Genomic DNA, 15142 nt, shown 5'->3' on the forward strand with positions numbered 1-15142 from the left:
GAAGCATGATATAAACTTAAAAATCAAAGCTCAGATTGTGATTTGGGTTCCTTCAGTTTTTCCACTAAGTGATGCTAAACATATCTTGCTGTTCCAAATGTTTTTTTCAAAAAAATTATAGTTCTCTTACCTTCAAAGATGTGGTTCCTTCCATATTTTGGAATATCTGGATGGTGACAGATAAAATCTTCGAGGAAGCTAGTCAAATGGTAGCCCTGCCTCAGAGTCATCTGACGGCCGACCAAGTATTGATGAATGATACGAAGGTGGAAATCATAACTAAAGGAGTGAACATGCATCAGGTCCCGAACCTTGTCACACTCCTCTGTAAACAACATTGACAGCTGCCAGGATAGAGACAACACATAACTTTGGATTACATTCATCCTATTCGTGGGGATTATGGCTTGTTACTCCGACCTTAAAGGAAATTTTTATTTACTTAAGTTGCAACAAATTGATTTATTTTCCTTTTGCAATGCACTCCTTTTAATTCTAATTTTTTAAAAAATGGATCATTGTAAAATGGGCATGCCTTGTGCTATTCTCAAGCCTATTGTTCTACTAATATCATTGATTAAATCTTGGACTAAATATTAACATCGCAATGCATGGCAATATCCAATGAGAGAAAAGATGAGATAATATTAATTCTGGTATTAAAAGTAGAGATAACAAATTCAGGAATCTGAGCACTGAATCTTAATCAAGAAGCCACCAAATCGTACAGTTTACATTTTACATTTTAAGTTCTTAATAGAGTACACCACATTGCACTATAATTATTGTGGTTTAATGTGTGTTTCATGATTAGAGCCAGAGAGAATGACTATAATGATCGAAGATAAAAGGATGTCTTTAGAGTCATGATTAGTCATTTTATTCTATTGATGACATATTTAATGCTGCTCTCATTTTGATCTCCTTATAGTTCAAGTGTTTGTCAAATTCTGAACATTATTATTATTGAAATTAGTGAATGAGAGAACAACTGAAAAGAAAGCTGATCTATTTGAAGAAGGCAGAAGAGTAGGGCCTCCCTCCCACCCTCCTCCTCTAACCTAACTTTAAAGTCCACAGGTTATTGACTCAGTGTTCTTGTTTTTGGAGACAGTGTACAGTCATGGCAGCGCAGGCGGTGGAATGTTCCTCCTGCAGGATGTTTGAGGTAGGGGTGACCACCGATACTCCTGCCGACTTCGTGTGCAGGAAATGCAGTCAGATCCTGATCCTCACCGAACGAGTTAGGGAACTGGAACTGGAGCTGGATGAGCTGAGGATTATTCGAGAGGCTGAGAGGGTGATCGATAGAAGCTACAGGGACATAGTTACGCCAGAGAACAGAGGTAGCTGGGTAACAGTTAGAGGTGGGAAGGGGAAGAAACAGGCAGTGCAGGGTTCCCCTGTGGTCGTTCCCCTAAAAAATAAGTATGCAGCTTTGGAAACTGTTGGGGGGGACAGCCTTGCAGGTGTAAGCTGCAGTGAAGGGGTCTGTGGCTCTGAGATTCAGAAGGGAAAGGGGGAGAAGAGGAGAGCGCTAGTTATAGGGGACTCTCTAGTGAGAGGGACGGACAGGCGGTTCTGTGGACATGGGCGAGACTCTCGGATGGTTTGTTGCCTCCCAGGTGCTAGGGTCCGAGATGTCTCGGACCGTGTCTTCAGAATCCTTAAGGGGGAGGGTGTGCAGCCAGAAGTCGTGGTACACATTGGCACCAACGACATAGGTAGGAAGAGGGGTGGGGAGGTCATTCAAGAGCTCAAGGAGTTAGGCTGGAAGCTAAAAGCTAGGACAGACAGAGTCGTCATCTCTGGGTTGTTGCCGGTGCCACGTGACAGAGAGGCAAAGAATAGGGAGAGAGTGCAGTTGAACACGTGGCTGCAAGGATGGTGTAGGAGGGAGGGCTTCAGATATTTGGACAATTGGACTGCATTCTGGGGAAGGTGGGACCTGTATAAACAGGACGGGTTGCACCTGAACCAGAAGGGCACCAATATCCTGGGGGGTAGGTTTGCTAGCACTCTTCGGGGGGGTTTAAACTAATTTGGCAGGGGGATGGGATCTGGACTTGTAGTCCAGCAAGTAAGCTAGCTGTGTGTCAGGATGTCCAAGACTGTAGGGAGGCTGTGGAGAAGGTAGCACTGACAGGGACTACTTGCGGACACAGAGATGGGCTCAAGTGTGTATACTTCAATGCAAGGAGTATCAGAAATAAGGTGGGTAAACTTAAGGCGTGGATCGGTACCTGGGACTACGATGTTGTGGCCATCACGGAAACATGGATAGATGAGGGACAGGAATGGCTGTTGGAGGTTCCTGGTTACAGATGTTTCAGTAAGATTAGGGAGGGTGGTAAAAAAGGAGGGGGGGGTGGCATTGCTAATTAGAAATGGTATAACGGCTGCAGAAAGGAAGTTTGAGGGGGATCTGCCTCTGGAGGTAGTATGGGCTGAAGTCAGAAATAGGAAAGATGCAGTCACCTTGTTGGGTGTTTATTATAGGCCCCCCAATAGCAGCAGAGATGTGGAGAAACAGATTGGGAAACAGATTTTGGAAAGGTGCAGAAGCCACAGGGTCGTAGTCATGGGCGACTTCAACTTCCCAAATATTGATTGGAAGCTCTTTAGATCAAGTAGATTGGATGGGGCGGTGTTTGTGCAGTGTGTCCAGGAAGCTTTTCTAACGCAGTATGTAGATTGTCCAACCAGAGGGGAGGCCATATTGGATTTGGTACTCGGTAACGAACCGGGACAAGTGGTGGGCTTGTTAGTGGGTGAACATTTTGGTGATGGCGACCACAATTCTGTGACTTTCACCTTGGTTATGGAGAGAGATAGGTGCGCACAACAAGGAAGATTTTACAATTGGGGGAAGGGAAATTACGATGCTGTAAGACAGGATTTGAGGAGCATACGTTGGGAGCATAGGCTGTCAGGGAAGGATGTGGTGGAAATGTGGGACTTTTTCAAGGAGCAGATACGACGTGTCCTTGATATGTATGTACCGATCAGGCAGGAAAGAAATGGTCGTGTGAGGGAGCCTTGGTTGACGAGGGAGGTTGAATGTCTAGTAAAGAGGAAGAAGGAGGCTTACATAAGGTTGAGGAAACAAGGTTCAGACAGAGCAGTGGAGGGATACAGGATAGCCAGAAGGGACCTGAAGAAAGGGATTAGGAGAGCTAAGAGAGGGCATGAAAAATCCCTGGCGGATAGGATCAAGGATAACCCCAAGGCATTCTATGCGTATGTGAGAAACCTGAGAATGACAAGAACGAGGGTAGGTCCGATCAAGGACAGTGGTGGGAGACTGTGTATTGAGTCGGAAGAGATAGGAGAGGTCTTGAACAAGTACTTCTCTTAAGTATTTACGAACGAGAGGGACCGTATTGTTGAAGAGGAGAGTGTGAAACGGACTGATAAGCTAGAAGAGATACCTGTTAGGAAGGAAGATGTGTTGGACATTTTGAACAACTTGAGGATAGACAAGTCCCCCGGGCCTGACGGGATATATCCTAGGATTATGTGGGAAGCAAGAGAGGAAGTTGCAGTACCGTTGGCAATGATCTTCTCGTCTTCACTGGCAACTGGGGTGGTACCAGGGGACTGGAGAGTAGCGAATGTTGTGCCCCTGTTCAAAAAAGGGAATAGGGATAACCCCGGGAATTACAGGCCAGTTAGTCTTACTTCTGTGGTAGGCAAAGTAATGGAAAGGGTACTGAGGGATAGGATTTATGAGTATCTGGAAAGACACTGCTTGATTAGGGACAGCCAGCACGGATTTGTGAAGGGTAGGTCTTGCCTTACAAGTCTTATTGAATTCTTCGAGGAGGTGACGAAGCATGTGGATGAGGGTAGAGCAGTGGATGTCGTGTACATGGATTTTAGTAAGGCATTTGATAAGGTTCCCCATGGTAGGCTTATGCGGAAAGTCAGGAGGCATGGGATAGAGGGAAATTTGGCCAATTGGATAGAAAACTGGCTAACCGGTCGAAGTCAGAGAGTGGTGGTAGATGGTAGATATTCAGCATGGAGTCCAGTTACAAGTGGAGGTCCGCAGGGATCAGTTCTGGGTCCTCTGCTGTTTGTAATTTTTATTAATGACTTAGAGGAGGGAGTCGAAGGGTGGGTCAGTAAATTTGCAGATGATACAAAGATAGGGGGAGTTGTGGACAGTGAGGAGGGCTGTTGTCGGCTGCAGAGGGACTTAGATATGATGCAGAGCTGGGCTGAGGAGTGGCAGATGGAGTTCAACCCTGCCAAGTGTGAGGTTGTCCATTTTGGAAGAACAAATAAGAATGCGGAATACAGGGTTAATGGTAGGGTTCTTGGTCAGGTGGAGGAACAGAGGGATCTTGGGGTCTATGTACATAGTTCTTTGAAGGTTGCCACTCAGGTGGATAGAGTTTGTAAGAAGGCCTATGGAGTATTATCGTTCATTAGCAGAGGGATTGAATTCAAGAGTCGTGAGGTGATGTTGCAGCTGTACAGGACTTTGGTTAGGCCACATTTGGAGTACTGTGTGCAGTTCTGGTCGCCTCACTTTAGGAAAGATGTGGAAGCTTTGGAGAGGGTGCAGAGAAGATTTACCAGGATGTTGCCTGGAATGGAGAGTAGGTCGTACGAGGATAGGTTGAGAGTTCTCGGCCTTTTCTCGTTGGAACGGCGAAGGATGAGGGGTGACTTGATAGAGGTTTATAAGATGATCAGAGGAATAGATAGAGTAGACAGTCAGAAACTTTTTCCCCGGGTACAACAGAGTGTTACAAGGGGACATAAATTTAAGGTGAAGGGTGGAAGGTATAGGGGAGATGTCAGGGGTGGGTTCTTTACCCAGAGAGTGGTGGGGGCATGGAATGCGCTGCCCGAGGGAGTGGTAGAGTCAGATTCATTGGCGACCTTTAAGCGGCATTTGGATAGGTACATGGATGGGTGCTTAATCTAGGATAGAAGTTCGGCACAACATCGTGGGCCGAAGGGCCTGTTCTGTGCTGTATTGTTCTATGTTCTATGTTCTTAGAAAAGCAGACAATTTCCAATTTGGGACTGTTGAGAAAACATATCCACCTCTAAAAGCTGTGATCTGTATTAGTCTCCCAAAAGGCTGCTAAATGTTTAGCAGTTCTATTTGTACCACCTGAGATCGGGAGAAATTTACTTCCCTCAATTCAAGACTATTAATGCATCAGGCAAAAATGACAATCCTCAAATCAGACTTGAAAACTAAGGTGGCCTTTCACTTATTCAGCTGCCATTTTTGTTTATTGGTACATGGGGTGTGGGCATCATTACACTAGTACTAACTGCTTAACACTAGTTGCCCTTGAGAAGGTGGTGATGAGCTGCCTTTTTGAACAACTGGACTCCATTAGTAGGTAGACCAAAATGCCATGAGGGAGGCAGTTCCAGGATTTTTACCCATCAACACTGATGGAGTGGTGTCAAATTTCCAGGTCAGGACAGTGAATAGCTTGGAGGGGAACTTGCAGGTGGTGATGATTCCATGCATCTGTTGCCCTTTTGCTTCTAAATGGTAGAGGTTGTATGTTTGGAAGGCACTGTTCAAGGAGCCTTGGTGAATTTCCACAGTGCATTTATAGATGATGACACACTACTGCTGAGCATTGGTGGCAGAGGGAATGAATGTGGATGTGGTGTCAATCAAACAGGTTGCTTTGTCTTGGATGGTGTCAATCTTCTTCAGTGCTGTTGGAGCAATGGTCAGGCAAGTGGTGGACATTCCATGACAATCCTGATTTGCATCTTGCAATTAGTGGACAAGTTTTGGGTAGTCAGGAGATGAGTCAGTCATTGCAGGATTCCTAGTCTCTGACCTATTCTTGTAGCCACAGTCCTAAGTGGTTTGTCCAGTTCAGGTTTTGGTCAACATAACCCACTAGATGTTGATAATGGGGTATTTGGTGATAGTAACACCACTGAGTGTCAAAGTGTGATGGTTAGATTCTCTTTTGTCTGGCGGACATGTTACTTGCTACGCAAGCCATGAAAAACCTGCATTTAGATATGGACTGCTTCAGTGTCAAAGAAGTCATAAATGGGGCTCAACATTGTGTAATGATTGGCGAACATTCCCACTTCTGACCTTACGATGGAGGGAAGGTCACTGATGAAACAGCTGAAGTTGGTTGGGCCAAGGATACTACCCTGAAGAGCAACTGCGGAGATGTCCAAGAGCTGAGATGACTAACCTCCAGCAACCATAACCATCTTATGTGCCAGGCATGACTCCAACTAGGAAAGAATTTACTCCCAATCCCAGAGAGTCCAGTTTTGCAATTAGTCCTTGTCACACTTGATCAAATCTGTCCGTGATGTCAAGGGCAGTCATTCTCACCGCACATCTGGACTTGAGCTCTTTTGTCAATGTTTTGAGCTAAGACTGCAATGAGATCAGGATAGGAGTGGTTCTGGTAGAGCCCAAACAGTGTAAGTGAGAAGGTTATTGTTGCCTGACACTACTGTTGACAGCATCTTCCATCACTTTACTGATGATTGAGGCTAGACTGATGGGAGCAGTAACTATCGGAGTTGGATTTGTCCTGAATTTGGTGCACAGGTCATACCTGAGAAATTTTCCAGACTGCTGGGTAGTTGCCAGTGTTGTAGTTGTACTGGAACAGCTTCGCCAAGTGCATGGCAAGTTCTGGAGCACATGTGTACAGTACTTTTGCTGGAATGTGGTCTGGGCAAGAGGCCTTTTCAGTATTCAGTGCCTGCAGCAGTTTTCTGAAATAATGGGGAATGATTCAAATTTGTTGAACACAGGCATCTGTGGTGCTGGGGACTTCTGGAGGAGTCCAAGATGGATCATCCACTTAACTGTTCTGGCTGAAGATTGCTGCAAATGCTTCAGTCTTATCTTTTGCACTGATATATAGGACTCTGCCATCGCTGAGCTTGGGAATATTTGTGAAACCTTCTCCCACTTCAGCGAGTTTTGAAATGGTCCACTACTTTTCACAACAAAATGGAGCAGGACTGTAGAGCTTGGATCTGATCTGTTGGGTGTGAAATTGCTTAGCTCTGTCCATCATTTGCTGCTTATGCCGTTTGGCAAGCGAGCTGCTCTGTTTTGTAGTTTCACCAGATTTGACATCTCTTTTTCAGGAAGGCCTGGTGCTGCTCCTGACATGCCATCCTTCACACCTTATTGAACCAGAGTTGATCCCCTGATGGATGATTGATATGCCAGGCCATGATGCTGCAGACTATGTTGGAGTACAAGTTAATTGCTGCTTATCACTTTGATTGTCTCATGAATGCCCAGTTGAGTTGCTAGATCTGTTTGAAGACTGCCCCATTTAGCATGGAGGGCATTCTCAATGGGACTTCATCTCCACAAGGACTGTGCAAAGTCATTTTTAACAATACTGTCATGGCTATATGCAACTTTTGCAGACAAATTGTTGAAGATTAGGTCAAGTTTGTTTTTGCCTTTTGTTGGTTCCATCACCACCTGCTGCGGACCCAGTCTAGCAGCAATGTCCTTGAGGACTTGACCAGTTCAGTAAAGACTCGTGCTGCCATGACGCTCTTGGTGGTGGAGAGTGCTGTCCAATCAGAGTCCATTCTGCACTCTTGCCACGCATAGTGCTTCTTCCAAGTGCTGTTCAATATTGAGGAGCACTGATTCATTAGGTGGTTTGGGGAGGGCATGAGGTAATTAACAGGTTTCCTTGCCTAAGCTTAGTCTGATGCCACAAGACCTCAAAGGGTCCAGAGTCAATGTTAAGGATTTAGAACATAGAACAGTACAGCACAGAACAGGCCCTTCAACCCACGATGTTGTGCCAACCATTGGTCCTCATGCAAGGTAAACCTAATGTATGAAACCTCAAAATTCTGTGACCATATGCATGGCCAGCAGTCTCTTAAATATCCCCAGTGACCTAGCTTCCACAACTGCTGCTAGCAACGCATTCCATGCTCTCACAACTCTCTGCATAAAGAACCTGCCTCTGACATCCCCTCTATACTTTCTGCCAAACAGCTTAAAACTATCGAGGTTAAAACAATGACTGCAGATGCTGGAAACCAGATTCTGGATTAGTGGTGCTGGAAGAGCACAGCAGTTCAGGCAGCATCCAAGTAGCTTCGAAATCTTTTGACGTTTCGGGCAAAAGCCCTTCATCAGAAATAAAGGCAGTGAGCCTGAAGCGTGGAGAGATAAGCTAGAGGAGGGTGGGGGTGGGGCGAAAGTAGCATAGAGTACAATGGGTGAGTGGGGGAGGGGATGAAGGTGATAGGTCAAGGAGGAGAGGGTGGAGTGGATAAGTGGAAAAGAAAATAGGCAGGTAGGACAAGTTATGGGGACAGTTGCTGAGCTGGAAGTTTAGAACTAGGGTGAGGTGGGGGAAGGGGAAATGAGCTTAAAACTATGACCTCTCGTGTTAACAATTTCTGCCCTGGGAAAAAGTCTCTTGGCTATCAACTCTCTCTATGCCTCTCATTATCTTGTATACCTCAATTAGGTCCCCTTTCTTCGTTCTTTTTTCCAATGAAAAAGGTCTGAGCTCAGTCAACCTCTCTTCGTAAGATAAGCCCTCCATTCCAGGCAGCATCCTGGTAAACTTCCTCTGAACCCTCTCCAAAGCATCCACATCTTTCCTATAATAGGGCGACCAGAACTGGACACAGTATTCCAAGTGTGGTCTAACCAAAGTTTTATAGAGCTGCAACAAGATCTTACGGTTCTTAAACTCAATCCCCCTGTTAATGAAAGCCAAAACACCATATGCTTTCTTAACAACCCTGTCCACTTGGGTGGCAATTTTAAGGGATCTATGTACCTACACAGCAAGATCCCGCTGTTCCTCCACACTGCCAAGAATCCTGCCTTTAATCCTGTACTCAACTTTCAAGTTCGACCTTCCAAAGTGCATCACTTCACATTTATCCAGGTTGAACTCCATCTGCCATCTCTCAGCCCATCTCTGCATCCTGTCAATGTCACGCTGCAGCCTACAACAGTCCTCTATACTGTCAACGACACCTCCAACCTTTGTGTCGTCTGCAAACTTGCTAACCCATCCTTCAATCTCCTCATCCAAGTCATTAATAAAAATTACAAACAGTAGAGGCCCAGAAACAGAGCCCAGTGGAACACCACTCACCACTGACTTCCAGGCAGAATACTTTCCTTCCACTATGACTCGCTGTCTTCTGTCGACCAGCCAATTCTGTATCCAGATAGCTAAATTTCCCTGTATCCCATTCCTCCTGACCTTCTGAATGAGCCTACCATGGGGAATCTTATCAAATGCCTTGCTATCAAATTTCTGGGCGATACCACCGGCCCAACAGCAATGCAGGGTTTCTCCTGCCCGTGAGACAGGACATATCCATGAATGGGTCTCCAAATGTTGGCACTAGACCTCAGATGTTAAGGAGGAGAACTTTGCAGGATTGACAGGGCTGTCTCTGCCATTGTCGTTTTAGGTACTTTAGTTGATGCCAAGTGGTCTGTCCAGTTTCATTCTTTTTTACTTTTCTTGTGGTTGGTACAACTTAATGGCTTGCTCGGCTGTTTCATTGGGTAGTTAAGATTCAACCACACATGCTGTGTGTCTACAGTCCCATATTTGCCAGATCAGGTAAGGATGGCAGCTCCCTTCCACAAAGAGTATTAATGAACCAAATAGGTTTTTACAATAATCAACAATGGTGTACAGTCATCATGAGACATTTAACTTTCTAGGTGGAGTAGAAATTGCATTCAGTTGCCAATACTAAAAATAAATTCTGTTCCTTCTTTGCCCTGAACCTTAAAATTAAGCCAAGACTTCTTCCACCAGATGGCAGCCAATCAAAATGTTAACAATTTTTAAGTGGTGAAAGTGGCATTCTACTTTTAACAGAAATCCAACTGCACATCATCAAATTCAAATTCCCACCTTCAGTATCTAAACACTTCTTTACATCTAGTTCAACCAATCCACATTACGATTTTAAAACACTTGATAGTTCCTTCTCCCTCAACCCAAGAACATTTTTCTCAGTCAAAACAGATTAGGTTTTCTATAAACCTTAAGTGAACATGTGCAATCTGAACTCACTATTGAACACAATCTACCATTTGACTGAAAAGACTTTGGATCTTGATGTCCTTAAGCTACAGCTGATAGGATATTCTGAGAGTTCTTCACCTCAGCATGGTAGCTTAAAATATCCAGCTATGACCTGACGTAACTGGAACCGCTGAGATTAAGTCTAACTTGAGATATCTATTTAGACTCACTTGGAAAATGAAAATGGAAGTGAAGACAAAATAATTTTGTATGATTTACCCCTTCATCACTACAGTGAAAGGGAAAAAAAACACAGATCAAGGCTGTGTTAGTGGTGGACAAGTAAAAGCTCGACTGAATATTCTGGGATAATGGGTGAAGATGCGTATAGGAGGGAACAAAAGGTAAGATACTCCAAAAACAGCTGAGCCAAATGAAACCAGGCTGAAACAGTTCACTTTGTGTTTATTTAGTTCCTGTCACATCCATTCACTGTTGCTAGCTGAGCATGTCTAGCAATAATCAGAGATTATTGGAAAATCAGAGATCATGGAAAAATGAGTTCTGAACAAGTCTGTCCTACAGTTTGCAAGTTCACATCAATAATACGCAGCTTTATTTAAACTGCTTTTATTTTAGATCTTAGAAGGAGATTTCCAAGTTGCAAACTAAGTTTGAGGTTTGATGATGTTAAGCTTAAACCAAAATTAATTGCCTTATTCAACTTCTATCATATAATATAGTTATACTAATTAAACAAGAATTTTTTTCCTGTGTTCTAGGGAATTCAGAATCAATTCTTTAAATGTTGTCGTCTTGCAGCAATCACATGTCTTTTTACAGGATCCTACATTTTGAGAATATGATTCCGCAGTTTCAGAAATGCTGATTTTGGATAACACAATGGAATTGAACTGGTTTGAGCAATTGTACAGTCTACTCACCATAATGGGAAGCCAGCTGATTTAAGAAAAGCTAGTAAAAGCATCAAAATTGAATTGAAAAGTCTAAATTCCCAAGAATTCCCATTGAGCATTCATAGTGCCCGAATGTCCATAGAAGCATTCCGTCAGAGTGAAGTAATTCACATAGAAGCACCATTAAACTCTACTAGCATTTCCAGAGATGTCCATCTGGTTGCACTGTCAGTGTCTACAACAAGCCTTTTTCAAAACTGTTTTGTGATATTTATTTCTTGGATAAGGGTTGATAATAATTCCAGATTCAAATAGAATTGCTGTCCTCACTTTGAATGTGGGGCTTTCCACCCCCAGAGATCAACAAGCCTACTTTGTTTCAGGCAGTTTACTGCATCTCTGGTCTGGAAGACTGTGTTGGGATGTATCTGTGAGTAACCCTTTGATAACAGTGCACTTTTGATTCCGGTGCAGGAAGTCTGGCATGACACAACTATGGTGCATAGTAACAACGCCAGGTTTCCATAACAGGAAGGAAAAACAAGTGGAATTTTATACTTCTTTGTTTCTATATATACTGTTTCATCAATTTCTTGTCTGAACAGGTAAGTTAGTGAAATAACACAGCAGCTTGACTTTATGGAGGATGAAGAGATTTTGTCCCTGGAACTCTTTTGCAGTTCAGATCATCTAAAAAGACACCAGTCTGCAGGGCCATATGAGGTGAGAAATTACAGTAAGAATGCAATAGAATGCTCATTTCTTGAGACCACCATATTAGAGAAATAAAGGTGTCTTAGCCAAGAGTGGCTTCTCTGAATAAGAGGCAATTTGTAAGTGACCATCATGAAAAGTTATGCAGGTGTAATAGTCTCCTGACAAACTTTGAAGTTGTTACAAAAAAATCTGCAGTTACCACTACTCTTGGAGTTACATTTAGATACTGATTAGCATAGGAATAACCATGACTGAATAAACAGAACATAAACTGTGCTAATTTCCATCCTGGTTGTTCCTCCTAGTGTCACTCCCAACTTTGGTCCTCAACTCCATTTCCAAGAACCAGTTAACTGCGTCAACTTTCTCCTGCATGATTCTTCTATCCCCATTTAGTCTTTATTAAGTTTTCATAAATACAACATCAGCAATTAACTCTGCGCTCATCCCCTCACCATTTATCCTTGCCCTACCCTTTTCCTCATTGACATGACCCCCTTGGTATCACAATCTCCACCATCAAAATCCTGGAAGTTACCATTAAGCAGAAATGGCACTAGGCCAGTATTTACATACCATGGCTATAAGAGCATGTCAGTGGATTCTATAATGAACCATAGAATCATGGAATCCCTACAGTGTGGAAACAGGCCATTTGGCCCAACAAGTCCACACCGACCCATTCAGACCCATTCCCCTTCTCTACTTACTTTACATTTCCTCTGAGAAATGCACTTAACCTACACACCCTTAATACTATGGGCAATTTAGCATGGCCAATTCACCGAACCTGCACATCTTTAGACTTTTGGAGGAAACCAGGCAGCCAGAGGAAACCCACACAGACATGGGGAGAATGTCTGTGTGGAGTTTGCAAAGTCGCCTGAGGCTGGAATCAAACTTAGGTCCCCTGGCACTGTGAGGCAGCAGTGCTAATCACTGAGCCATCCATAATGTAACATATCTCCTGATTTTCCCAAAGCCTGTCTACCATCTACAGGGCATGAGTCAGGAGTGTGAGGGCATATTCTCCGCTTGCCTGGATGCGGGACGCTCAGACAACATTCAAAGCAGCCAAGGCCAAAACATTGAAATCATACAAAGAGGAGATGGATATAGCACTTGGGGCTCGAGGGATCATAAGGTATGGGAGAAAAAGGGGAACAGGCTATTGATTTGGACATTTGGCCATGATAACAATACTTGGAAGAGCAGACTCAAAGGGCCGAATGGGCAGACTCAAAGGGCCAGCTCCTGCTCTCTATATTTCAAGTTTGACAGCATTCAGGACAAAGTAGCTGCTGAATTGACACAGTGAACAACAGTGTGTACTATCCAGAAGATGCAATGCAATAAGTCACCAAGAATCCTCCGACAACACCTTTTGAATCCACAACCCTTAGCATGCAGAAGGGAAAGTGCAACAGATGCATGGAAACTCTACCACCTGCAAGTTCCGTTCCAAACAATTCTTCCTTGGAATGTTCATTACTGGGTTGCTGAAATCTTGGATCTCTCTTAGCAACAGCACTGACGGTTTACATACACAACGTGGACTACAGCTGTTCAAGGCAGCAGCTCACTACCACTTTCTAAAGGCAACCCGAGATGAGTAACAAATGCTGGGCTAGCTAGTGATACCCAATTGTTGTGGTGGGATTTGAATTCATGCACTCAAAACACTACCCTGAACCTCTAGATTATTAGTCCAGTGATATTACCAATATCTTACCATTTCCCTTGATAAGCCCAATGCTCTCTGCAGCTTCTATCTTACATGCTCAATAAAATTCAGGTATTATAAAACACTAGTTTTGCTATTCTAACCTCACCCACTTGTCATCCATCAATATATTTCTTCTCACCCCTCCTATTTAAATCCATCATAATCATTCCCCTCACCATGTTTCTAACCTTCCATCATGATATATCTCCACATTTCTCTGACTCGAGCCTCTTACACATCCTTCCCTCTGCTTGTCCCAACATTGGCAAAACTGCTTTCAGTCTTTTAGGCCCTTTTCTCTTGAATTTTCTACATAAATCATCTAACCGCTTTCTCTTTTAACCCACCTATTTCACCCTCCAATAGCCATGAATTTGTGAAGTAATTCTGTACAGTTTCTTGACATTAAAAGCACTATGTCTATGCAAGTTGTGTAGAAAAGTCAGTCAAAATTGTGGTTAGTAAAAGTCTCAAGGTATAATATGGCCTTTAATGAACAGTAGAAAAAGGATGATCACTTAATTGAAAGGCACTGCAGCTACCATTTCTCAAAGGGTTATTGTTTGGCCCTTAAATGGGAGGACAGCAATTTTAATTTGATGTTTGTAGGCTGAATAAATGAAAGAGGGAGGCAATAATGGGCAAGGATACTTCCCATTTTTTCAATACTTAATCAAATCACAGCTGCAAGTAATAGCTTAACAGTGCAACACAAAGTGAATGTCCAGGAATTGAAAAGAGCACAGTATAAGCAACACCTAAACCGTTCCTTCAGAATGACTAATACTCTGAGCCACAGAGTGAAGGCAAAAAAAAATAAGAGAACCAGCAAAATTAGCAGAAAGTGAGTCAGTGTGCAGTCGGGAAGGAGAAGTGTATGAGAGTAAGGCCTCTGGAGCTTGGGACATACCGCTGACTCTGAGACCGAACTCACTTCGGCAAGGCACTTGATGCGAGCTTTGGACACTAGAGAGCCCTAATGGGAGACAGGAATGGAGATGGATATGGCACTAAACAGACACACATGCAGTTTCTATTCTAGGTACAGTACATTTAAGTGAGGCATTGCCACAGGCCAGAATTAATCATACAACATCATGAGAGCAGTCTAGTAATTGAAGGGTCACCAAACTTGATTTTCATCCAGACTTTAAATTAACACAGCACTGTTTCTTTTCAAATCACATTTTCCAATACTGAAAACATCAATAGCAGCTGCTTTAGAAAAAGTCAAACGAAGAAATGGTATCTCTTTTGTTTAAAAAAGGTCTTCCCACTTAGATTTGTTTATGTACATGAAAGGCTGGCTTTATTTCAGAGACAGTTTGTATCTATGGGACTTCCTTTTCCTTCAATTGCCAGAATACCAAGATAGGATATCAGACACCCTGTAGGAAATGCTACTGGAAATTAATTGCAAGTTAGCCTGAGTGAACCATTCAAAAACATTAACTTAAGTGAGATGTTGGTGCAGTCGCTTGGCAGGCTGCAGTGAGGGTGGGTGGGGAAAGTTGGTCAGTGTGGTGAGGAAAGGTTTGGTTGGGGTTTATGGTGATAAGGAAGTCCCTACTGCTGCTATAGTTCATCGAGCAACACAACGATACTCACTTAGAAAAGGACAATAACCGAGCCTGTGTGTAGGAGTCAGGCCATTTGTGAATTTTGGCCCAGCCCACCCTTATCGGGGGGGTTGTGAAAGAGTCAAGAGGATGATGGGCTCTAAACCCCATGCTTTTCCACTCAACAGCATCCTTTGTTTC

At 43.5% G+C, this 15142-nt stretch overlaps 1 protein-coding gene across 9 annotated transcripts in view; it reads right to left on the bottom strand.

Annotated features, from left to right (window-relative positions):
* Positions 1-15142, bottom strand: part of szt2 (SZT2 subunit of KICSTOR complex) — a 266338-nt gene that overhangs the window by 23706 nt on the left and 227490 nt on the right. For 6 of the 9 annotated variants that reach the window (XM_072574543.1, XM_072574540.1, XM_072574542.1 and 3 more), the window contains 2 exons: positions 14293-14358; positions 131-344 (listed from right to left, as the gene is read on the bottom strand). In XM_072574543.1, coding sequence (XP_072430644.1) covers positions 131-344; positions 14293-14358 — 280 coding nt within the window. The remainder of the gene's footprint in view (positions 1-130; positions 345-14292; positions 14359-15142) is intronic. The other 3 variants (XM_072574547.1, XM_072574546.1, XM_072574548.1) reach the window with 1 other exon arrangement.

This window comes from Chiloscyllium punctatum, chromosome 7 (assembly GCF_047496795.1).
Source record: "Chiloscyllium punctatum isolate Juve2018m chromosome 7, sChiPun1.3, whole genome shotgun sequence".
In the NCBI taxonomy this organism is placed as follows: domain Eukaryota; kingdom Metazoa; phylum Chordata; class Chondrichthyes; order Orectolobiformes; family Hemiscylliidae; genus Chiloscyllium; species Chiloscyllium punctatum.